Source organism: Natrix helvetica (assembly GCF_964273705.1).
Source record: "Natrix helvetica genome assembly, chromosome: 1".
In the NCBI taxonomy this organism is placed as follows: domain Eukaryota; kingdom Metazoa; phylum Chordata; class Lepidosauria; order Squamata; family Natricidae; genus Natrix; species Natrix helvetica.
This window is the reverse complement of record NC_138548.1, coordinates 241,009,326-241,035,072: the sequence shown is the minus strand read 5'-3', so window position 1 is coordinate 241,035,072 and position 25,747 is coordinate 241,009,326. Positions and strand designations below refer to the sequence as shown.

The following is a 25,747-nucleotide window of genomic DNA, read 5'->3' as shown; positions in this document are numbered from 1 at the left end:
CAAAAGTAACTTAAACCTTTCAATCAGTATACATATCAATTTTTTTAAAAAAAATCCATTCTAATTAAATAGCACCTATCATTTGTAAAACTGCTCCAAGTCACGTAAGTGTGATTGGCAGAATAAAAATTTGATAAATTAAGTAAGACATAAAATGAAGAAAATTAAATTTTTCATACTGAATTTGTTTTATGTGTTAAAAGAGGACTGGTTGACTTTATTTCTGGAGGGGATGCAAAGCAATTTAAATCCCATTTTGTTTTCCAGCCCATGGAGAGAAGTTTCTAGACATCTTTCAGCAGACAACACTGGGGAAATACATTGCTTGCTACTCAGAGGAAGAGAAGACCATCTTTTTTCATTATTATGCCAGAGACTTTATTCTCCTGGCAATGGGTGTGACTTCAGAGAGGGAACTAAATGTGCGTATTTCAATTCTAGATGGTTAGATCAGTGGTGGGATTCAAAAATTTTTACTACTGGTTCTGTGGGTGTTGCTTGGTGGGTGTGGCAGGGGAAGGTTACTGCAAAATCCTCATTCCCTGGGGGGGATGGATACTGTAAAATCTCCATTCTCTCCCCACTCCAGGGGATGGATACTGTAAATCTCCATTCCAGGGGAAGGATACTGTAAAATCTCCATTCCCTCCCCATTCCAGGGGAAGGATACTGTAAAATCTCCATTCCCTCCCCACTCCAGGGGATGGATACTGTAAAATCTCCATTCCCTCCCCACTCCAGGGGAAGGATACTGTAAAATCTCCATTCCCTCCCCATTCCAGGGGAAGGATACTGCAAAATCTCCATTCCCTCCCCATTCCAGGGGAAGGATACTGCAAAATCCCCATTCCCTCTCGATCAGCTGGGACTCGGGAGGCAAAGAATAGATGGGGGCGGGGCCAGTCAGAGGTGGTATTTACTGGTTCTCTGAACTACTCAAAATTTCTGCTACCGGTTCTCAAGAACTGGTCAGAACCTGCTGAATAACTACCTCTGGGCTATATATAGGCGTCAAAAGCTTGCTTCATGATCCCCCAAAGCAGTGTGCTGCAATATGTGCCAGTCAGTGGGTAGACTTACCACTTTATGACACTCAAATAAGTGTTTCCCATGTATTGGAAAGTCTACTTAAATCCTTATGATTCCTCAGGAGATTGTGAAGAGAATTGCCTTCAAATACGCTGCTGTATATTTTCAGATGCTGCAAGTGGCCCTCTTGTCCTGTGTTGAAGAAATGAAGGCCACCTCTTCCAGTGCAGAAGCAGGGGTGCCCTCCCTTCCTTGGGTCCACCTTGCTTATCATCAGTTTAGGAGTCGTCTGCAGAACTTTTCCCGCATTCTTGCTGTATACCCTGAAGTGCTTCATACCCTTGAACAAAGAGAAAACAAAGGAAGCTGCATGTTGCAAAGCCAAATGGTAGGTGTAACATTTAACTTTACTAGGAAAACATGACACCTGGGAGTTTGGGGGGAACTGGGATTCTCTATATTCTTAGAAAGGAGAAATTAGTCTATCTGCAAAGCAGGAGTTCCAGGCATGTCTTTTTACCAGCTGTTTGTATTTGCTTTGTAATGAGAATACATGGAGGATCTCCCAACCAGGGTCAAATAATACCAATGGTAATAACACTTAAACTTATATACAGCTTCAGAATGCTTTACAGTCCTAAGTGGTTTTACAGAGTCAGCATATCCCCCCCCCCCAAACAATCTGGATCCTCATTTTACCCACCTCAAAAGGATAGAAGGCTGAGTCAACCTTGAGCCTGGTGAGATTTGAACTGTCAAATTGCAGGCAGCCGGCAGTCAGCAAAAGTAGCCTGCAGTACGGCATTCTAACCACTGCACCACCATGGCTCATAATAGAATTGCTTTTACCTCCTACTGTGCCTGAAGAGAAAAGTTTTGTGCTAAGTGCTATAACATGCCAGTAAAACATGGAGACTAACCTCACAATCGATACAAAAACTACTAGTGGTGCAAAGAACCATGGAAAGGTAGATGCTTGGCATTAATAAGACAGGATTATAATGCTCGGCGTTATAAGACTGCACATGGATTAGAGAATGAAAGAAAGTATAGGATATCATCAAGAGAGTAAAAGAATTGAAATGGAAATGGGCTGATCACATAGCAAGATGAACTGATGGCAGGTGGACCGTGGCAGTCATGGAACGGATTCCACACGATAAAAAGCATCCACGAAAGAGACCTAAAACAAGATGGATCAATGACATAAGCAAGTATTAAGGGCCTAAATGACAAAAGAAAGCTCAGTACCTTATTGGTTGGAAACATGCAGAAGAGCCTTCATCCTGCAGTGGGTAGACAATGGCTAAAATGATGATGATGATGATGATGATATATATTTACTCTCCCATAAATAAAATTGAAATTTAAATAAGATGTGGGTAATTGATTTCAGTAAATTATGAAAGTTTTCATTAAACAAATAAAGAAGTAAATAAAGAAAACAAGAAGTGTAAAGTTGAAAATGAAAATAAAAGGGATTTTAAAAGGAAGACAATGGAAATGTAAGTCAAAATCAAAAAGTCAAACAGAAATCAAAAGGATGTAAAACGGGCCATTAAAACTGGTGCATGGGATAGACAGGAGGAAAGCCACTTATAATCACTAATTATATTAACAGAAGGGAACCTCAGGTAGTTCTCATTTAGTGACTGCTATTGGGACTGGCAATTTAGTTATTAAACTTACAAAATTGTCTTTAAATCATGGCTGTGATTATGATCTTACTCCAGTTTTCCTTTGCTTTATAGACCTGCAAAGATTGTGAATAGCAGGGATTGATAATAGAATTGCTTTTCCGTAACCATCATAACTGTGAACGGTTGCTAAACAAGGCAGTTGCTAAATGAGAACTACTTGTATTTATTTAGGGAACCATTTATGTATTTGATTTTTATACCGCCACACTAGTCAGATGATTTAACAAAGTACAAAGCCATAAACACAAGGCCCAATGATGGAGTGAGAGCATCAAAATCCAAGCTGGTTTTCTTATTCTAGTTTACCAAAGGATGCCTAGATTCGATAATGTAATTTTCAGTGAAGGGTGAATTGTTATGTTTTTTGTGTTTGCCATAGGTGCTAGATGTGTTCGCTGCGCTGGCCTGTACTGAAATGTTATCCTCCGCAGTCCTGAAACAGAAACCTTGTGCGTGGCTCCAGCAGGTGAAGGACCTTCAAATGCCCATTGAACTTGTGTGCACAGAAAACTGCAGCCAAGGCAGTGGAAGCCAATGCAGCCAAATGCTCCAAGAGGTCAAGTAAGTAACAAGTTCAGAAATGTAGAAATGTTAATTTGTGTCTACTTTCTGTTGTGATAAAGATCATTTTATAGTTGCTTTTTTTTCTATTGTTGCTAAGTTGCTGGGTTTTTTTTCTGGCCAACTTCATAAGTTGACTTCCTATGGCCATGGCACACTCTAAATATCTTTAGTTCCTGTTGTCTAAATCCTAACATAGGTTGGATTAGAATCTGTAAAGTGGCAAGCATGTTGGGGGCTACATGGAATGCTGTTTGAAGACCTGTACACTGCACAAATCAAAAAGAGGGCCGTGAAAATATTTACAGACCCCTCACATCCTGGACATAAATCATTTCAACTCCTACCCTCAAAACAACGCTATAGAGCACTGCACACTGAGACAACTAGACACAAGAACAGTTTTTTCCGAATGCCATCACTCTGCTAAACAAATAATTTCCTCACCACTGTCAAACCATTCACTAAGGCTGCATTACTATTACTGTTAGTCTTCTTATTGTTCCTATCACCCCTCTCCTCCCACTTATGGCTGCAGGACTATAATTTTGTTACTTGTATCCTTATGATTTATATTGATATTGATAGTTTCCTGATTGCTTATTTGTACCCTATGACTATCATTAAGTGTTGTACCTTATGATTCTTGATGAATGTATCTTGTCTTTTTATGTACCTGAGAGCATATGCACCAAAGACAAATCCATTGTGTGTCCAATCACACTTGGCCAATAAAGAAGAAAGAAGGAAAGAAAAAAAGAAAGGCAGTTGTGATTTTTTTGAAGCTAGACTGGTTCAAAAGAACCAATGTATACCTTAAGCCAGCGATGGCGAACCTTTTTTGGCTCACGTGCCATAAGTGGGGGGAGCGCAGGGGGGTCGTGTGCGAGCGTGCCATACCCATAATGCAATGCGTGACCCCCCAGTGCACATGCGCGCACTACGGGTGCTCCCCCCCATTTTTACATGCTTTTTTCGCCTTCCCCAGGCTCCAGAGGCTTTATAGGAGCCTGTGGAGGGCAAAAACAGCCTCCCCCGCCCCCCCCCCGGACACATCAGGGAAGCCTCCAGACGTTCCCTGAAGCCTTCGGAGAGCTCAAAACGACCCTCCGAGCAAACTGGAAGTCACTCGCGTGCCCTGGCAAATGGCTCCGCATGTCACCTGTGACACGCATGCCATAGGTTCGCCGTCACTGCCTTAAGCTGTCATTTGGCAAGAGACTTCTGCAAAACATTTGTTCCTGTGTCCTGCTATATTTGATCCCGTCTTAAACCCAGCTTCAAAATGACCTGGGTGAATTGTTAATTCCCAAATTAACCCTTTTGTTCCACTTGCAGTGGTATTTGCAGGTGAGTTCATGGTTTATCTGCTTTTGTAAAAGGCTGATCTGTCTCTGAAGAGGGGCGTGGGAGGAGTCACACATGGGTATTAACACAACCCTTTTGCCCTGGAGGCTGAGGTAAATCTTGAGGCCACACCTTCGTACCTCCTCTGACCTCCCAGATTAACCTCAGCCTTCGGCCCACGCTCTATCCCTGTAGTTCCTCTTTCCAGGCTTCTCGGGAAGTTCATCTCTTGGATCGTACCCTGGGCTTGCCTTCACGCCAGAGAGCTCCAGTGGTTCCTCCTTCCACACCAGAGAGCCGGGACGAGCGATGCCAAATTCAAGGTACCCGTGACACCCCAGGTGCGCCTCTCTCTCCATTGGTGGATGACTCGAGCTCTGGACAAGGGATCACTATTCTGGGAGCCAGTGAGGATGGTCTTCACTACCGACGCAAGCCTGTTTGGCTGGGGAATGCACCTGGAATCCCAGATAGCTCAGGGCCGCTGGACGCCTACAGACCTGCGCAACAACATCAACTGGCTGGAACTCAGAGCCATCCACCTGGCTCTGCGCCACTTCAAGACTGCAGTGACTGACCACTACGTCCTGGTCTTGACCGACAACGTGGCAGCCAAGGCCCACATGAACAAGCAGGGAGGCACCCATTCCAAGGCCCTACGCAACGAGGCCCTCCGGCTGGGGAACTGGGCGGAGAAGATCGAGCCGATAGATCGAGCCGAGCACATCTCCGGGATAGAGAACCAACAGGCGGACTGGCTCAGCAGGGAGACAGTCGACAACCGAGAGTGGCAACTCCATCCCACCGTCTTCCAACAGATCTGCAGGAGGTTCGGCCGTCCAACAGTGGACCTCTTCGCAACTCCAGCGAACACCCAGTTGCCAAGCTTCATATCGAGGTTCCCATCCAGAGGCGCCATGGACACGGACGCGCTGTGTTTGGCCGCCCGGTCTCCTCTACGCCTTTCCCACCCTTCCCCTCTTTCCCAGAGTCCTGAGGAAGTTAGTGGCAGAGAGAGCAGAGATGGTCCTAGTGGCCCCCTTCTGGCCACACCACCCCTGGCTAGCAGACCTGGTGGATCTGTCCTCACCCCTCCATTGGAGGATCCCGCAGGGGGAGGTGACCCTGCTCCAGGGGTCTCTGGAGCATCCGGACCCGGAGTGGCTCCATCTGACCGTCTGGCGATTGAGCGGGAACAATTAAGAGGGGCCCAATTTTCCACAAAGGTCATTAAGACCATCGAGGCATCCAGGAGACAGTCCACAACTCGCATCTACAATGCCTCCTGGGTCGCTTTTGCGGACTGGTGCCGAGCGAGGGACATCGTCCCAGCCGCGGCTTCTGTGCCCCAGGTGCTGGATTTTCTGCAGGAAGGTCTGGATAGAGGTCTGGCCCCTAGCAATCTTAGGAGGCAGGTCTCTGCCCTTTTCACGGTCCTGGGGGGGTGGATGCCCCACCTTTATCCCAGCACCCTGTCCTAAAGCGCTTCCTCAAGGGGGCGGCGAATCTGAAGCCCCCTGTGGTCCATCGATTCCCGACTTGGGACCTACCCACAGTCCTCCAGGCACTGACCGAGGCGCCCTTCGAGCCCTTGAGGAAGGTCTCCCTCCGATTCCTGACCCTTAAGGTAGTCTTCCTAGTTGCCATCACGTCGGCCAGGAGGGTATCAGAGCTTAACGCTCTCTCCAGCAGAAGGGACCTTTGCTCATTCCTAGACAACTGGGTCGTCCTCAGACTGGACCCCGCGTTCATGCCCAAAGTCAACTCTCCCTTCCATAGAGGCCTAGAGATAGTTCTGCCGGACTTCTTTCCGCAGCCTTCCAGGGATAGAAAGAGATCTTGGCATCGCCTGCATGTCAGAAGAGCCTTGCGCATCTATCTGAAGCGCACGGCTCCCTTCAGGCGCTCTGAGGCCCTCTTCGTCTCCTTTCAGACGTCCACCCGGGGAGCCAAGATCTCCCCAGCCTCCATCAGCAGGTGGATCAGATCGGCCATCTCCAAGGCCTACGAGGCACGAGGACTCCAGGTTCCTGAAGGCATCACCGCGCACTCCATCAGAAGTGCTGCCACCTCAGCGGCCTGGGCCACCCAGGCTCCTATCGAGGAGATCTGCAGGGCTGCCGCCTGGTCCTCCCCCTCACCTTTCATCAGGCACTACCGGCTAGACGCCTCCGCCTCCGCGGAGGTGGCCTTTGAGAGGAGGGTTCTTCAGGAAGTCCTAGACACTTGTGGGGCTCAGGCCCAGTGATCCCTCCCATGGACATCTAGCTTTGGTATGTCCCATGTGTGACTCCTCCCACGCCCCTCTTTGGAGACTGTCAGTTGGTCTTACCTGAACTGCATGTCTCAAAGATGGCGTGGGAGTAGTCATCTCCCCCCCCCCCCCCATTAGGGCGCCCCGTGCCAGAGGCCTGAGTTAGTTCAGCGGTCAGTCAGGGACCAGGCAGGAAGGATGTGTGTGTGTTTTATCTGTCCCTTCCTTTTCCAGGTTCTCTGTTACAACCATCGGTTAATCTGGGAGGTCAGAGGAGGTATGGAGGTGTGGCCTCAAGATTTACCTCAGCCTCCAGGGCAAAAGGGCTGTCTTAATACCCATGTGTGACTACTCCCACGCCATCTTTGAGACATGCAGTTCAGGTAAGGCCAACTGACATTTTATTGTGCAGAGTCCATTGTTTTTCAGTGTAGCTTTTTGATAGCATGCTTTTTTTTTCTTTTTAATAAATTAGGCTTTTTTTCCCAATAGGAGCCAATGGAATGTAATTTTCTCAATGTCCCTCTTTGTGGAGCATGTGCTGCTTGGAACAGAAAAGCTGATTCCAGAACTGAAGGACCTGGTGAAGAAGCATATCATTAAACTTAAAAATGTAAGAATGGTAGTCTCACCTGATTGGAAATATCACTTTAGGCATTCATTTATTTAGGTGGTTTTCAACAATAAAAGCACTCCTTATTAATTAAAAAAAAGTCATTTTCTGTCCAATCGTGCATTTATGATCAAATTTCTTATGCCTGGTAACAAAAGCTTTCATGTGAAAGTGATTAAAGATTTGGTCAGTTTCAGGTAACAGAATCATCTGAAGGGAGGATTCCAATCAACTTAATTAAAACCTGGGCTTGTTAACTTGTGGTTAGCACTTTTTAGGAAAAAATTTGGAGAAAAACAACTCAACAAGAGATACTTGTTTATGTAACCTCTGCTGTGTGAAGGAGCAAAAAAAGGGGAAATGAACAAAATAATGGATCAGACACAGGACACTGTATGTGAGAACTTCATCTTAAAAAGATGGCAACAACCAGTGCTCTTTAGAATGTCTTTTCCATTTCTTTCTCTCATATGTTCTCTTAATGACTATTTTGTTTCCAACTTAAGGGCTGAATTGTGGTTGCTAAATGAGGAAAGAGTATATGGACTTCACTATTTAAATGTTTAGGTCACGGGTGTCAAACTTGATTGTGTCATGTGTCGTATTGTTATGTATCACAACATTTTTTCCCCTTTCGCAATCACTTCTTTTTGGTCTTCCATCCTCGTGTTTTTTTCTCCTCAATTTAAAATTAAAACTGTTTTTAAAAGGTTTGATATTTAAGCATTTTAAATATTTTTTGAATGGTAAATGAGAGAATGTGTTTTGGAAATTGAATGATGGCATTTTTCTCCCCACTCTCCTCTCCTAGTGTTTTCAATCAGATTCTAACATCAAAACAATAAGAACATTCACTGCAGTGATGAGAATGCTATGTCAGTGCAAGGAAGAAGCCAGTAAATCATTTTGCAGGTAATGCTTTAGGAATGGAATGATACGATCTGTATTGTAAGGAAGTCTTCAAAAATATCACAAATATTTTCTTTTCTGTTGGAACTCAACCTGGCATTTAACAAAAAGGTCAAGACCTATAGTAACTCAACCTGGCTCCCAAAACTATCTTTGTAGGTGGAGGTAGCATAGGTAAGAACCCTTATGAATGAATGTATTCTTTCTGCCTTTATAGGTTTGTGTTTTCATCTTCTATGTCAGGGGTGTCAAACTCAAGGCCCCGGGGCCAGATCTGGCCTGCAGGGTACTTAGATCTGGAAACAGCAAAGGACCGGTCCGCGTGTGACCCTCCCAAGGTTCGTTTTCATTGGCAGAGTGTTGCAGGAGGCTGTGGCAGCTGAAAACGGAGCTCGGGAGCCGGTTTTCACTGGCAGAGCACTCAGGCCACTTCAGACACCCCGACAGAAATGATGTTGAGCTGGCCACATCCACCATGGTCCCCCAAAGTCAAACACAACCCTGATGTGGCCCTCCATGAAATTGAGTTTGACACCCCTGTTCTATGCTATCTCCTCCTTCCCCATGCGGGTGGAAAAAGAGCAATGGAAGAAATACTTATACAAGGTCACAGACAGGTTCAGAATATACACCAACATCACATTTATTTCAACATTCATCAACATGTTAGTCCTTTTTCTCGATGCTTATTATCTCACTGTCACATAACACAGAAATCTGAATAAAATGAAAGAAGAACAGATTTTTACCCCCAATTTAATTTAAACAACCAGACTATAATACAGTGGACTGGCATACAATGGGAACATTTACAAGTTGTTCATATGTGAATAGTAGAGAAAAAAGGCCATTTTATTTTTTGAAATAAAATTCTTGCCTAGAAAGTAAATCTAAGTCAATTGGTAGCAATAAAGATTGTAGGGAATCACTAGCAAAAGAGACAGAACTTCAAATTATTTTAATCTTTGGTATACTGAGTAAAACTACTGGTATGTCTGCTGATTTTCAGGACTAGATTTCTGGATTCAGGAGAAATGTCTCTGAATGTGATTGCATGGTTCTTAAAATCAGGTTTATAGTTTGGGGTTCCTACTCTTAAACAGCCATGAAGCATAAATAATAATAATAATAATAATTTAATTTGTTAGCCGCTCCCTCTCCACAAGGGACTCGGGGCGGCGTACAATAAAAACATACATAAATACATACATACACACATACACATACATATACATACACGGAGGAGGTAACAATTAAATACATCACGAGGACTTTTTAAAACTTTGCCTATAAATCAGTTGCATCGTTACATGGAGGGGAAAAAAATCAATTTATGGTGACTCATATGTTGGCAACTTCAAAATCAAATTATTACAGTGTGCTTTGTCTGTGGCTTTCCTTAAAGATGGTCCAGAAATTGTAACCAAATCACAATATAGCAGAACCTCCCAAAGGTCTGGCATAACCTCCATGCTGCAAGAATTTTTCTAGTTATTGTGGCTTTGTGGTTTCAATACAAGGGGATCACAATGATCTTGGTTTATGACAAGTTTAGTTGAGGATTGCTTCCTCAGGCAGAATATGCCCCATGCTTTGAGGTCACTACTGAAACACTATTGGTGAGGTTTTGTATAGATTCATTAGATAGCTGCAATTAACCATACTTTTCCTATGAGTGAAGTTATACGTGGGAAGAAGCCACTGGCACTGAGGTAAAAGCAAATCCCCCCTTTTTATTTTATTCTATTTATTTAGTTTGTCACTCGTGTACAAGATAACAAGAATAAGAATAAACATGAATAAGAGTACAGGAAATGGGTACAAATAAATAGGGAAAGTAGGACAGGGACGTTAGACATTTGCTTATGCATGCCCTCTTAGATTATTACAGACCTCTTAGAAATGGGGTGAGATCAATAGTAGACAGTCTTAAGATTAAAGTTATGGGGGTTTGAGGATGTAACAACAGAAATCAGGTAGTGCATTCCAGGCATTGATCATTCTGTTGCTGAAGTTGTATTTTCTGCAATTGAGTTTGGTGTGGTTTACCTTGAGTTTGTATCTATTGTGTGTTTGTGTATTATTGCAGTTGAAGCTGAAGTAGTCGTGACAGGTAGGACATTGTAGCAGATAATTTTGTGTACGGCGCTTAGGTCAGACCGTAGGCGGCATAGTTCTAGGTTGTCCAAGCCCAAAATTTCAACCCTGGTGGTATATAAGGTAAAATCCTTGCTTTTGAAGCGAGGTCTTAAGGCAAACCTATTTGGCAAGGCATTTTAATTGTATTTCTGGAAGCAGCCCTGGACCATGTTAGGAATAGGCAAGCATACAAATACTCTAAATAAGTAAAAACAAATGTGAAGGTTAGAACAGTGCTTATCTATGGTACTACTTCATTGTGAACTCTGTAATCAACTACATATTGCTACTTACATGTTTCCCTCTTGGTTTCACAGGTTTGGTGTAAGCTGTTGCCCAATATGTTTGGGCGATCCTAGAGATCCAGTAAACCTTCCTTGTGATCACGTATATTGTTATGATTGTATCAAACAGTGGCTGGGGCCAGGACAGATGAACTGTCCACTTTGCTTGGTCGATCTACCAGATGATTACAATCCCACAGTGTCTGAAAAGCACAGGTGAGCCTTGTTCTTCTTATCCAGCAGATATGTTTTTCTGAGGACTTTCAATTGTTGCATTGGCTCTGCATTTCTTGGTAGTTTACTAGAGAAATAATAACTTACCATTTTCTCCACAGCATTGCCATAAAGAAAAATGCCCAGTTCCGTAAATTATGCAACAATTTTTTTGTAGACCTGGTTTCTACAATGTGTTTCAAAGGCAATGATCCCCCAGAGAAATCTGTGATTGTAGAGCTATTGAAGCTGATGTTTGTCAGCAAGTCAGTTTTGAGAGGTATGATCATAAACATCTATTGGGATTGCTCTAACCTAAAGGGAGTGGTTGTACTGTTTCTCCAAACTGATTTGCATTATATCCTTAGGCACTGGATGCTTATATACCAAATCTTTGTCCCCCTTTGATGATGTGGTGGATAAAACTCCTGTAATCCGTTCTGCAGTGTTAAAATTGCTTCTGAAATACAGGTAAGATTTTCAACTGGGATGCATAAATTGGGACAGAACAGTCTACTTCAGAGTGAACATCTCTATTGCATGAACTATTTTCCTTGTAGGCATCATTATCGTTCAAACATCACTTTTTAAAACTTAATTGATTCTTCTCCCCACTCCATGTTGTAGAACTGTAGAAATGCATCCTTATGTGTATCTTTTTTATTTTGTGAATATTATTAAAAATAAATTTAAAAATCCCTACATTATTTGTGGATAAATGGAGGTTTCTCTTTTCATAGCTTCAGCGATGTGGAAGTCCATGTACAAGAGCATTTATCAGAAGTGGAAGCAAATCACATGATAGACAAGGAAGATAAAATAGAGCTGTACATGCTATTCATCAGTTGCTTTGAGGTAACGTTCCCCCCTCCCCAGATTTCTTTTAGAGGGAAACATGGCCAGTGGGACAGCAGGTTGATGAGGAAGAGTAATATATTTGCATGAAAAAAGTGTGTGTTGCTCTCCTAAAAGAAAAAGGAAAGGGAGAAAAATTGTTCCTAAAGATCTGTAATCCCATTTCTGCTATGTTTTATGGCTCCGGTATACTTTGGTTTTCTCAAAAAAAAAAATGTACGTTGTGTTTAGGTCAAACTGTTGTTATGCTATTGTATCAGAATCTGCTGTATTGTTGTCAGCTTGGGTTCTTAACTGACTTTTACAAAGAAATTCAATTGGAAATGACTGAAAATTTAAATCACAAAAGGAATCAGTGTCTTTAGTCATTCCTTCTCATTTTCCAATTTAGTTTTACATTTACTAAGTTACCAGTTGCTGAATCTAGAACTGTAAAAGCAGTTTTTCATAGACTATGTTGTGCCAACTTGTATTAATATCAACTTAAATAATGTTGTAGAATAGATCATTGCAAATGTACATACTTCACTAATTTTTCTAAGTAGATATTGTCACCATGTTCCTGATGTTAACAAGTAAAATGATATATGTATGTAATGTATGTATGTTAGTTCTTAATACTAGGTCTCCCTGTAGCCCTTCTTTTTCTGAATGTTCTACTTTCATCTGGAATTATCACTTAAGAAATCTGTAAATTAAGCCCATTCCAGTTCTGGCTCCACACACAGTTTCTCCCATAAACTTTGATTATACTGTAAGTGCAAAAATCTTGATTGTACCTGTTACAAGTATAAAGCTTGAGGCATGCTTGGGCAGATTGGAATTGGTAAATCTACTAGATCTAAAACCTACTCACTCCCCTAAGGCACCTATAAAGCCAAGGGACAATGCTGACTCTTAAGCTGGAATACTAGTTTCCCTTCCATATGCCTTAATATGATGGCAGTTGAACTTTGGGGTTGTGAATCTCCACTATTCTATTCCTTGCATCCAAAGAGTACACCAAATTATTTATTTTGTTGAAAATATTCCAGGGATGGCATACTCAATCTGGAAGCTTTAACTAGTATAAAAAAATGTGAAAAATAATGGGAACAAATTGCAAAATACTGTCTTTATTTTCAGGATTCATTGTGTGAGAAAACAGGAAATTTTCCCAAAGAAACCAAAATACATTGCTTGGCAAAGGATGGGCTTTTTCTGTTGAAAAACATTCATCTGCACAACAACAGTCATCCAGTTTCCCAAAAAATTACCATTGAGTATTTGCAGGGAATTGCCAACCTCCGTCTATGCTTGGATAGAGCTGCAGAGGTGATCTTTGAACTTCATGAAACTTCAGGCAAGTGGATTATGAATAAAGAACAACACCCTGTTTCTGTGGCTGCTTACACTATCATGAGGAGATACCCTTTTTTTGTAAATACAGAACTTTGCAAGACAAATTCTCTTTGCAAGATAAGTTGTCCATCTTCTTAGAACTACTGTGGTATGGTTGGGAATTAAATACCAATTTCTCTTCCTTCTGCAGCCAGTAATGAAGAAAAAGAAAAGAAAAGCCATTTGGAAAAAGTGAGGCTGTTCTTCCGTAATACTCAAAATAACTGGCATAACATTTACCTTGTGCGAACGCTCACTAGCCAGTATGGGTTGGAATTCACACAGAAGCTTTTGAATAACCACCAGTATCACTGGGTATTTCCATCAGAAATAATTGAAGAGCAAAAGGTAATTCTGATCTGTTACCAAATTATAATTTTTTTCTGGCATAGCAATAGCTTCACAGTGCTTTACAACCCTCACTAAATGGTTTACAGAGTCAGCATCTTGCCTCCAACAAACTGGGTCCTCATTTACCAACCTCAGAAGGATGGAAGGCTGAGTCAACTTTGAGCTGGTCAGGATTGAACTCCTGGCGGTGGTATGCAGAGGTAGCCTGTAATACTGCATTTTAACCACTGCGCCACCAAAGACACTTTGAACAGGAAGGGGCAAGTGAATGGGTGTTGGAAGGAATTTTTTGAAAGGATCTTTGTTTGGCTTCCCTTGATTACATTATCTTGCTGTGAGATACTAGTGTTAAAATAGAATAGTTGGAGTGGCAGCTATCTAAGATTAAACTGTCAGGCAGTTCTGACAGTTGGATGACATAAAGTTTTAACTTTCAGAAGCTTCTAATTGCCCGACTTTCTAAAGAAAGTCTGAAAATCTCATTGACTATGGTAGGGACAAGTTAAATGAATGAGTTAGTACATACAGTATGCCTTTAAGAAGTTTGTTTATGTTGTGGTTTGTGGCTTCAGGCATTCCAACCTGGTCGCATTGATCATTTCCTGGTTTGTGGCAAGGACTACAAAGCCATACGCAATGCTGTGGAGGAAGCATTGATAACATGTGACACAGAAGTCATTGCAGCAGCCCTGAAGGTAACCTCTTTCTTTCTGAACAGCTTAGCTCTTCTTGGTTAGCAGGAAGGAGGAGTCCTTCCCTCATTTGGTAATAAGCACAAAGTACAAGAGGATTTAAAGGATCCATTCATTTCTATTTCTATTAGCTGTGCTGGACAAAAAAGAGATTTTTGTTGATACGTTTTTGAAGAGACAAATGGTGCTCTGATATTTTTTTCCTTCAGTTTTTCTAGAGAATGTAAAGTACCAGGAATTTTGGAAGGAAGTTTTACTGTAATTGTTATAATGAAAAACTATCCTTCCATCAGAAAATAGCTCATAGCCTGTTTGAGCCAGTGAGCTCCTTTGGAATTTAATTCTCATGGCAGCCATGGGAAAATGTACTCATCCCCAATCTTTCTCATCCCTCAGATCCTCTCAAGATTACTTTATTTTTGTTTTCTGGGTATTTTTTCGGGGGGGGGGAGGACTTTCCCTCCCCCAACAAAGCACTACACCTGTGATGGCAAACCTGTGGCACTCGTGCCAGAGATGGCACACAGAGCCCTCTCTTTGGGCACACGTGCCATCGCCAGCTGCTCTTCTGGTTTCTGACACGCACATGCGTGTTGGCCAGCTGGTCTTTGCAGGCATCGGGAAATGGCCTGAAAAAACAGCCAAAAAACAGACCATTTTTGGGCCATTTTCAGGCCATTTTTCGGGCTGGTTTTGGCCCGAAAACAGCAGGAAAATTGCCTGAAAACGGCCCAAGAAATGGCCTGAAAATAGCCAAAAAACAGGCATGCACACACCGGTCAGCTGGTCTTCGGGTTTCCAGAGCTCCGGTGTGCGCATAGATGTGCATGCATGCACATTCCAGTTTGGGCACTCGGTGCTGGAAAGGTTCACCATCACTGCACTATACCGTAATCATCTCCTAACAAAATTGAAGCTCATGTTGGCACTTTTCATAGAGTGCACTGACTTATTCATAACTGCTCTAATTAATAGAATCTGGGGAGAAACACGGTGGGAAACAAGAAAGATATACATAGGATCTGAGCTTTAATCCACTTTGGTCTTATCAGGATCATTGATTCTAATTAACCTGGCTTGTGATTTATTTTCTTGAGTCTTTTTGTAGAATGATTTGTCTGTTGTGTTTGATTTGGTGGAAGACAGATCTGCTTACAAGGAGAAAGTCAAAAAGACAAAAATAATCCAGTCCTAATTACTTGCACTAGTTGGTGGAATAAAATTGACAGCCAGATTGGAATAGAGATTCTTATGCAAATCTGTGCCGTTCCCTTGCCAGGTTTTGCCTTTACATAATTGGTGAGAAACCTTTTACAAAAACAGCTTGGTTTAGCTCAGGGTTGTCCAAACTTGGGAACTTTAAGACTTGTGGACTTCAACTCCCAGAATTCCCCAGCCAGCCATGCTGGCTGGGGAATTCTGGGAGTTGAAGTCCACAAGTCTTAAAGTTCCCAAGTTTGGACACCCCTGGTTTAGCTGCTTATAGATCTTTCTTAAGGACCTGTTGATCAGAAAGGTCGGCAGTTCAAATCCCTAGTGCTGTGTAACAGAGTGAGCTCCCATTAATTGTCTCAGTTTCTGCCAACCTAGCAAGTTCGAAAGCATGTAAAAATGCAAGTAGAAAAATAGGGACCATCTTTGGTGGGAAGGTAACAGCCTTCCGTGCGCCTTCAACGTCTAATCATGCCAGCCACATGACCACGGACAGTGCTGACTCTTCGGCTTTGAAACGGAGATGAGCACCGCCCCCTAGAGTCGCGAGTGACTAGCACATATGTGCGAGGGGAACCTTTACCGTTACCTAGATCTGTCTAGGGGGATTTCAACTACTACGTATAATTTAACACCTCTTTGGGGTTTGGAGTGTAAGGCTCTGTTGTTATTACTTCTGGTTTTATTCTGTTTTCTTAATCATTCTGTTAGCAGCCACAGATGGAAACTTGACTCCTGATTATTTTACGTTTAATAGTTTTGGTTATTTGTATCCTCCTCTTCAGGTGTATAAGGGCTCCAAGTCTGCACTGCCCGTTCATTTTCTTTTGACTATCTTCAGAGAGTTCACATCACTCTATGGATGCAGCAACCCAAGCGGTCGCCCTAAGCAGAAGGTGAATTAGTTTTTCTTGTGATCTGCAAATAAGGGTTATTTTAGAAAGATCCGGCTAATCATAGAAATGACTGGGGCAAACTAAATACAGGTAGTCCCCGCCTTATAACAGTTTACTTAGTGACCGTTTGAAGTTACAACGGCACTGAAAAATGTGACTTATGACCATTTTTCACTATTATAACCGTTGCAGCCTCCCCATCGTCACAATTTACATTCGGATGGTTGACAACTGACTCACATTTATGACGGTTGCAGTGTCCCAGAGTCACGTGGTCCCCTTTTGCGTCCTTCTGACCAGCAAAGTCAGTGAGAAAACCAGATTCACTGCAGTTCTTAAATTAGAAACATGGTTATTAAAGTTAATAACCATGTTTCTAATTTAAGAACTGCAGCGATTCACTTCACAAATCTTCAGGAAGAAAGTTGTAAAATGACGCAAAATTCACTTTACAAATTTCTCACTTAGCAACATACATTTTGGGTTCGATTGTGGTCGTAAGTTGAGGACTACTTTTATAGGTTGGTCGTGCACGAAACCAAATGTCCTGTGTTTTCTCCTAAGGGACACACACAACAGCAGTTTTGATCTCAGAACATTTCAGGTCAAACATTTTGCACATCCTGAATGGGTTGTGGTTTCTCTCAGCTGTTTCCATTTGGAAAATCTGTTGACAAGATTGTACCTATAAACCAGATCTGGGCATTTTAAGGCCCATGGGTCACATCTGGCCGGTGGATGGTCCCAATCCATCCCATGGTGGTGGTATCGATGACAGGGCTTCTGGCAGTGACAATGCAGTGGTGGCAGGGGGCAGAGAGCCCGCCACAGCAGACTCAGTTTCTCATGTGGTTCCTTGAGAAAATTAATTGCCCTCCCCTGCTGTAAACCAAACAGGATTTCTGTATACCTGTTGCCATTTTCTGTGCTGTTACTTGTGCTTTATGTTAGTGAATTCATACCTTGTCCAGATTCTTGGTATTACTATATTGTAAGTTTCCTAGAGTCACTTAAGCAGGCAGCAAACAATTGCTGATAACAAGGTGAAATAATATTAAATGAATGAGTATGTAAATAAGTAAATAATTAATCATTGTTATGTCTCAGATTAAGTCTTTTGAACCTGTGAGAAAATCTTATTTACTTTCTCCCCCCCCCCCCTCTTTTTTCCAGCAATGTGATATACTGAAAGAATTTATCCAGAACTCCGGGGTTCTTCCATCTGCAAACCTGAAGTCACTTGCTGAATCTCTGGTGTCTAATCGGCTCCCCTTGTTGACCCTGGCTCCTCTGTCTTTCGGCCACAACACGATGGTGATTGAAATGGCAGTTCATACTGCAGTTGTTTTGCTTTGTGGCCAGAATCAAATCCTTGAACCTCTAAGGAATCTGGCATTCTCACCTAATAAAATGCTGGTAAGGAAGTTCATGCTGGACCTGTTTTTTTAAAAAAAACTTAAAGTCTTATTTAAAAAAACCAAATGTATCATGCCTCTTTGTTAATTTGAATATTCAAGAAGGTTAACAACTACTATAATATCTAATGCAGATTTTAAAAAAAAATATAGAAATGAACAAGGATCAAATTAATGACCAAGAAATCAAGGTCTAGAGAAAGTAGTTCTAGAGCGGAGAGAGTGCGTATCAAACACTCCCTACACTTGGGAATGTTCTGTGGCAAGAGCCTCTCTTACATGTTTTAACAACTGGATGGATCCATCAAGGGAAAGGCTGTCTTTCAAAGAATCACACTGGAGACCATTTAAAGCAGTTGACACAGTCTATCTCAACCTTGGCAACTTTAAGATGGGTGGACTTCAGCTTCCAGAATTCCTTTAGCTGGCTGGAGATTTCTGGGAGTTGAAGTCTGTCCAGTCACCAAGGTTGAGAAACACTGATCTAAAGCATTAAATATAAACACCAACTGCTTAAATTATGCTCATGAAACATTTGATTAGGTACAATGGAATTTCAGGATCTTTTACTGGTTAATAAATTGCAAACCATGCCAGTTAAACCTTTCAGACTCTCTTCAGAGGTAATGCTGGAAAATAGCAATAGCACTTAGATTTATATACTGCTTCATAGTGCTTTACAGCCCCTTCTAGGTGGTTTACAGAGATGGCATTTTACCCCCAACAATCTGGGTCCTCGTTTTACTGACCTCAGAAGGATGGAAAGCTGTGTCAACCTTGAGACAATCAGGATCGAACGTCTTGCAATGAGGACAATTAGCCTGCAATACACTACATTCTAACCACTGCGTCACCATGGCAAACTACATTGGTACCTCGGATCCCAAATGGCTCAGACCACAAACAATTCGGGTGCCGACCGAAAAATCCGCTAAATGTTTCACTCACGTCACGAACACATCCTCGGGTGCCGAATAAATACAGTTGCGATGATTTCCCTGCTGCAGTGATTTCCCCTTCGGCACCATTTTTTGTGTGCGCGCATGCACAGTCAGTCTTGCTTCTGGTCATGACCACATCAGGTGCCAACCGAAGTCCTGGAACAGATTACGGTCAGCACCCTAGGTCCCACTGTACCTTGTTTCTTAGTTTCCCCTTCTGTTTATTTGTACCTTTACAATTTGAGATAATTGTCAGTGTTTACTTTTTAATTACATGAGAAAATGAGTTTGGATCAGTTAGATCAGGCAGTCCTAAAGAAACTGATCACTGTGTATTATCTAATATCACAATTCAATTTTTCCCTCTGTCCTTTCACCAGAACGCTTTTCTGCCCACCATGCCAGAAGACATGTTGGCTCAAGCTATGAAGAAGTGGCAGTTAAAGGGAAAAGTTCATTGGTATAGTGAGTATCAACCTTTGAGGATATATGATGGGAAAGTTATGGCGGATTTCTCCAGAGTATAGGTCTGAATAAACTTTGCTATTTTCCAGGAACGTATTTTCATACGTTCCGTTTTGGTGAGGGTCTTCAAATGTCTTAGCTTTGTGACTTACAAGATGATCTTTAAGAAAATATCATAGGGCATTTTGGGCATGGAGGAGAGAACTATGGACAAATTCACAGCCACAAAGAAAATGGCTAGTCATAAAAGACCTTTTCATAGAAGGGGAAGCTAAAGCATGTAAAATGGAAATTAAGCCTAAATGCAAGATAAAGGTATTTACTGAGCTCCAAAACACAAACCTGCTCCGTTGAAACCAATTGTTTTCTGATCCTACATATCAACGCCATGTAACCGATACAGTGATAATCTGCAAAATTGCTGCAATCCGTCTCTGAAAGCAGCCAGCAAAATTTATTTTTAAAAGTAGTTTTAATCATGCAATACGTAGAGTTGGTTGTTAAAGTGTGATTTTGCTTAGATGCAATTTTAATTGGAGAAAAATAGGGTGGGGGGGAAAACTTTGGACACATAATGCTTTTAGTCTTGCTGCTGTATTGATGTACAAAACATAAAATTTATCAGTTGCACTTGGTTTCTACAGAACAAGTATATACATTTCCCTGAATAGTTCTCCTATTTCTTCCTAAGAAATAAATGCTAAAGATTAATATGCAGCTTTCATATTTACTGTACTGTCATTTCATATGACATTGCTGTTTTTGAAGATTCAAAAACCAGACTATTCTATAATGACTGTCTCATCTAAGAGACTGTGGGTCATAATAAAACAATAAACACACACGAATAAAAGCATAGGTTAAAAAGATTAAAGTACAAGGTTAAAAGTAAAAGCCAAAGTTAAAAAAAAAATTAATCCTGAAGATTTCACAGGCAATCTTTCTGGTAATTAGCTAAGAAAAGTATGGCATGTTATCTGCATCTTGAATGTTTTTTTTCCCCTTTTGTTTTAGATCTCTTTTTTTACAATGTCATTAGCTTTTTGAAGTCTGATTATAATTATGAATCCTGAGAATAATTTAGAATTCCTGGCAGTATTGTACTGATTTACTTTTTGCTTTCTTTATACAACCAGGATGTCCAAATGGTCACCCCTGTGTTGTTGGAGAGGTAAGAAATGGAAGGGGAGGGGAAGATTGTTCTGCATTTATAATTGGCTTAGCTCTTATGTTTTCTTCAATATTATATATGCCTTAAGGCAACAGCCAATTAAGTCAAAATCATTACCATGATTAATAATTTAAAAAGGATATTCTAATCACATGCTAGTTGGACTTAACTGAAATAGTGAAGAACTATTTTCGTTCTCTGTTTTATAACATTTGCTTTCTCCCCCCCCCAGTGTGGTCAACCTGTGGAACGTAGTCAATGTGTTGATTGTGGTGTTCAAATTGGGGGTGATAACCACAGGCCAGTGCCAATGTTCCAAAGAGCAAGGTTTGAATTTCAATTTCTTGGAATTTTATTTGTAAATGCTGATGAAAAAATGTGTCATTTATTGATCTTTTGTGTACACAGATAATTTCCCTGCCTGGCAAAATGACATTGAATATCACCTATGGACTACTAATGTCAGTTTTCATTCTGAGTAGCTCTAGCTAATTGTGATCCTGCTATACCTAATCTCCTAGACTCTTTGGTCTGAAGTCAGTTCAGTTTCACATTTACGATGGTTGCAGCATCCGCTACAGTCATGTGATCAAAATTCGGACGCTTGGCAACTAGCTCATATTTATGATGGTTGTAGCATCCTGGGTTCATATGCTCCCCTTTCACCACTTTCTGACAAGCAAAGTCAATGGGGGAGCCAGATTCACTTAACAACCATGTTGCTAACTTAACAACTATGATTCATTTAACAACTGTGGCAATTCATTTAACAACTGTGGCAAGAAAGATTGTAAAATGGGTCAAAACTCACTTAGCAACAGAAATCTTGGGCTCAATTGTGGTCATGAAGTCATGGATTATCTGTATCATATGTCTAGTTGTTTAAGGAGCTGGCATTACTCTTTTAAGCCGTAAGGGGTGAAATGCTACCAGTTTGGGCCGGTAGTAAAAAATGCTATTGGTTCACAGAATTGGTAGTAAAAAATACCAAAAAAAAAAGGGGGGGTGGGGGGGTTTGCTAAGAAAGAAAGAAAGGAAGGAAAGAGAAAAAGAAAGGGAGGGAGGGAGGGAAGAAGGAGAGGAAGGAAGGACTACAAACCTGGCACTAGAAGCAGCTTCAGAGGATAATCTAGGGCTGGAAGGGACCTGGAGGTCATCTAGTCCAACCCTGCTTCAGCAGGACATTGTGAGTTTCTGTCTTTTGATCCCCCAGTTACATCACTATATAGCCACGCCCACCCAGTCACATGACCTCACCAAGCCACGCCCAAAGAACCGGTAGTAAAAAAAAATAGATTTCACCACTGCCTAAGAGATTGATAGGTAGACAATCTAAGGCTGGGTGAGTACCTGTTGAGGATCTGGGGATCAGCCTCCTGGCTTTCCAGGAATAGAAGCAGGTTTTGTACTGATATGGTGATGCTGATGGAAAGGGCAGAAACGCATTATTTTTTGTTCAGCTTTTGTTATTTTTTTCCCAGGGTTTTAAAAATAAGAATGGGAGTATTTGGGGGGCCAAATCACTCCTATTTTCCCCAGGGAAACAGGATAATTTGGTTGCCAAATTCAACAGTGCATGAATTTGGACAGAAGGTATAAAAGGGAGCAGGGCTTCATGTAGACCACAAGTTGCTCATTCCTGCTGCAACCGGTCTCCGTTGGCATCCATTACCAAATGATCATTTTTCTGGCATGCGAGCGAGATCCTTCTCTTGCAGTCTTTCCAGGCTCTAAAATACCTCCTCTCCAAAGCTGGATTTGCTTTTCACTCTCTTGGCATTAAGCCAATCAGAACATGCTGGTCTCTTTTGACAGGCTCTCTATTGTTAATGAATTTAACATTAATTTTAGGAGTAATGTTTTTTACTCTTTAGTTTCTGGGGTTTTTTTAAAAAATAAAAAAACCCTACCTGCCTTAAATTCTTGAACAGGAATATGGAATACAAAGCTAATGAACTGCTATAAAATATAAAACGATTCTGGGATTCTGTGGGAAATGGTGTTATTCTTTTGTGAATTTTTTCAAGATTTTAGCCTTTTCTAGTTTACTAAATGTTTTAATTGTTAATGTAATTTTGGGGGCTCTGTATGTTGAGGAGCAACAGTTAAAAAGTATTTTTGATATTCTCCAAAATGCCTTTTCTTATATGAAAAGGGAAGCAACACTTAGGCACTTGATTCCCCCATCCCCCACCCACTGTTTTATTGTGGAAGCAGGGACGTGCGGTCAGGGGAGGCAGGGGAGGCAGAGCCTCACCGCTCTCATCATGAAAATAAAAAAAAAAGGGAAAAGGCGCTGAGGAGCCTTCTGCACATGTCCGGGAATGGGACCACGTGTGCAGGAGGCTCCTCTAGCCTCAGCCTCCCTCCTGCACACGTCCCATTCCCCGTCTTCCTGAGTCAACATGAAGGGGGCCGTGGAGTGTGAGTCGCGGTCCCACGGAGCATGCTCCATGGTCCCCTTCATGTTAACTCAGGCGTCAGGAAGGAGGGGAATGGGACCATGTGTGCAGGAGGCTGAGGCAGCTTCAGCCTCCTGCACACGTCCCATTCCCCGCCTTCCTGAGTCAACATGAAGGGGACCGCGGCTCGCGCTGATGACGTCACCAGCCTCACCAGCCATAAACCTCACCGCACGTCACTGGGTGGAAGCAACCATTCCTTAGCACTTACAGTTCTTGAGTGAGATTGCAGTGAATTAGCAAGACTTCAGAACTGTAGATTTCTGCAGAGACAATTGCTGCTCACTCCAATCTGAGATAAAAAGTGGAGAGATTTTTTTCCCTGTAAGTTTATTTGCTTACAGTAATTTTTTTCAGATTTTTTTCTGTCTCTGTGCTTCACCATGGGGTGGAATTGGGGAAAATTGCTGAAATTGGTTATCACAATTGCCACCTTCTTGGTTGTATGACCCACACTTCCCTGTCATATAGGAGAATATGGTTTTTTTTGTACACCCAAAGCAAGGTGAAGTACCAAACACTCCATTTTTAGTTTTATTAGTCATTTTTGAATCCTCTTGCCTAACACCAAGTTTGTTGCCTTCATCACATTTTTAGGGTACAAGAAAAAAAATGTTTTGAGGGCCTTTGCTAATTTTTATTTTTGCATCTAAATTATTTACCTGCAGGCTCCTTAATAATAATTACAGCAACCAACTACTTGTGCATTTCTTCTGTGTATCTCACACACTTCATTTAGATGCTTCTGGAAGTCTGCACAGAGTAGTCAACCGTATTTCTGCCTTTTTCTGCTCTACTAACTAGGCCAGGGGTGTCCAAACTTGGAAACTTTAAGACTTGTGGACTTCAACTCCCAGAATTCCCCAGCCAGCCATGCTGGCTGGGGAATTCTGGGAGTTGAAGTCCACAAGACTTAAAGTTCCCAAGTTTGGACACCCCTGAACTAGGCCAACCTGGGATAATGCAGCAATTGCTGCTTTCAGGTGGTATTTGATTACCTTTTTCTTTCCATGAATGAGGACTATAAGAACAAAATCAAAAGTGGGGGAGGAGGGGAAATCTTTTCTTTCTCTGCCAATTGAAAAAAAAACCAAGGTTTTTTTTCATAATTTCGTACCACGTTTGGGGAAGCTTAGGCATTCTGAAGCAAGTTCCCCTAAAATTGGTATCAAAGCTATCTGTTTAAACAGTTCGGAAAGTTTTAAAATTACAACAACAAAGAAAACTGTTGGGCTGTTAGGGTAGAAAAAAATAGAAATAGGTAGGTGCATCCAAGATATTAATGAAGTTTCTGGGAGAGAGTCAACTTTGACAGAAACTAGGGAATGTATCTTAAGCCGACACTAAAGAAAATAAAACCCTCATGTAATTGTCTCTGCAGCTAAAAATGTCTGTTAGCCCAATTTATTCCTGAGTCCTTGAAGAAATTACAATGTGTTTCCAGGGGGAGTCAAAAGAACAAAAGTCTCCATTAAACTCCTGATTTGCTATGTAACATCAAGAGTGGCTAATCACTGTTTTCTAGAGATCTGAAGGTTTAGTTTACTAGCCATTGTGGATGCTTTTCTCTCTAACTGGAATATTTAGAATTCACACTGTTAGAGGTACCTGTCACACACCATTTTGAATTCAACAATATTAACATGTAGATCAGAAGATAATCTTGACTGATTAGGAGTTTCTATTGTGTCCCCTTTCTCCTGAAATTTCTCTGTATCAGTCTATTCTGTTCCCTCATGAACTATCCCATCCCATCCCTGAACAAAACGGAACAAAATGTTTAAGATGCTTGCTAGGATTACTTCAGCAGTTGTAAAATGTATTAATTTTGTTTGCAACCGTTCCTTAGAGAAAATAAATATTGCTACAACTTTGTGTGTATTGCATAATATAAAGATAGGCCTCACTTAAAACCACAACTGAGTCCAAAATTATTGTTGTTAAGCAAGACAGTTAAGTGAATTTTGCCCCAGTTTACAACTTTGTTTGCCATAGTTATTAAGTGAATCATTACAATTAGTAACAAAGTTGTTAAGTGAATTTGGTTTCCCATTGACTTCACTAGTCAAAATGTCACTAAAAGTGATCACATGACCCTGAGACATTGCAACCATAGTAAATATAAACCAGTTGCTAAGCATCTGAATTTTGATAATGTAATCATGAAAATGCTGCAGTGGTCGTAAGTGTGAAAAATGGTCATAAGTCACTTTTTTCCAACTCATAACGTATGCTTGACTTATGCTGCTGTAACTTTGAATAGTCCCTAAATGAATTGTGATAAGTTGAGGAGTACCTTTATCTACCCAATTTTGGATGACAAATATTTAGTTATAATTCTCATTATCTGGAAATCATTGTAAAATAATTTTAAAATGTGCACATTTTGGTGATATCTTTGCAGTAATAGTGAGGACACGACACAGACAGGCCACATACTTGGAGATCCTAGGAAAAGGGATCCAGTGATCACATCGGAGAGGGAGTTGTCTCCTGCTGTTCTAATTCTGATTCGCTTGCTCACTCATTTAGCATTGCTTCTGGGAGCCTCAAATGATGCCCAGGTATTTTGTTTTGCACAAAAATTACAACATACCTGCTTCTTTCTGAAATGCATTATACATGAAGAGACAATGACTTATGTAAAATGAATGACGTGAAAAATCAGATTTTCTCAATATTATGAAAAGAAATAATTATAGGTGCTAAGAATACGAGGCCATTATTCTGTATTTCCCCCATAATAAGACCCAACTGGAAAATAAGCCCTAGCATTATTTGTCAGGACACTCATAATATAAGACCTGCCGCAGTGGTGGGTTCCAGATCCTGTTCAAACCGGTACAGTTGGAGTGGGC

General features: G+C 41.4%; 1 protein-coding gene across 3 annotated transcripts in view; it reads left to right on the top strand.

Moving 5' to 3' along the window:
- Nucleotides 1-25,747, top strand: part of RNF213 (ring finger protein 213) — a 128,498-nt gene that overhangs the window by 82,670 nt on the left and 20,081 nt on the right. For 2 of the 3 annotated variants that reach the window (XM_081936989.1, XM_081936988.1), the window contains 18 exons: nucleotides 268-422; nucleotides 1,199-1,417; nucleotides 3,109-3,290; nucleotides 7,384-7,504; nucleotides 8,316-8,416; nucleotides 10,870-11,052; nucleotides 11,172-11,329; nucleotides 11,418-11,520; nucleotides 11,790-11,904; nucleotides 13,030-13,246; nucleotides 13,436-13,632; nucleotides 14,208-14,330; nucleotides 16,325-16,435; nucleotides 17,609-17,851; nucleotides 19,172-19,256; nucleotides 20,393-20,427; nucleotides 20,660-20,754; nucleotides 25,294-25,453. In XM_081936989.1, the coding sequence (XP_081793115.1) occupies nucleotides 268-422; nucleotides 1,199-1,417; nucleotides 3,109-3,290; nucleotides 7,384-7,504; nucleotides 8,316-8,416; nucleotides 10,870-11,052; nucleotides 11,172-11,329; nucleotides 11,418-11,520; nucleotides 11,790-11,904; nucleotides 13,030-13,246; nucleotides 13,436-13,632; nucleotides 14,208-14,330; nucleotides 16,325-16,435; nucleotides 17,609-17,851; nucleotides 19,172-19,256; nucleotides 20,393-20,427; nucleotides 20,660-20,754; nucleotides 25,294-25,453 (2,603 nt within the window). Of the gene's footprint in view, nucleotides 1-267; nucleotides 423-1,198; nucleotides 1,418-3,108; nucleotides 3,291-7,383; nucleotides 7,505-8,315; nucleotides 8,417-10,869; nucleotides 11,053-11,171; nucleotides 11,330-11,417; nucleotides 11,521-11,789; nucleotides 11,905-13,029; nucleotides 13,251-13,435; nucleotides 13,633-14,207; nucleotides 14,331-16,324; nucleotides 16,436-17,608; nucleotides 17,852-19,171; nucleotides 19,257-20,392; nucleotides 20,428-20,659; nucleotides 20,755-25,293; nucleotides 25,454-25,747 lie in introns of all 3 variants that reach the window. The other variant, XM_081936987.1, reaches the window with a different exon arrangement.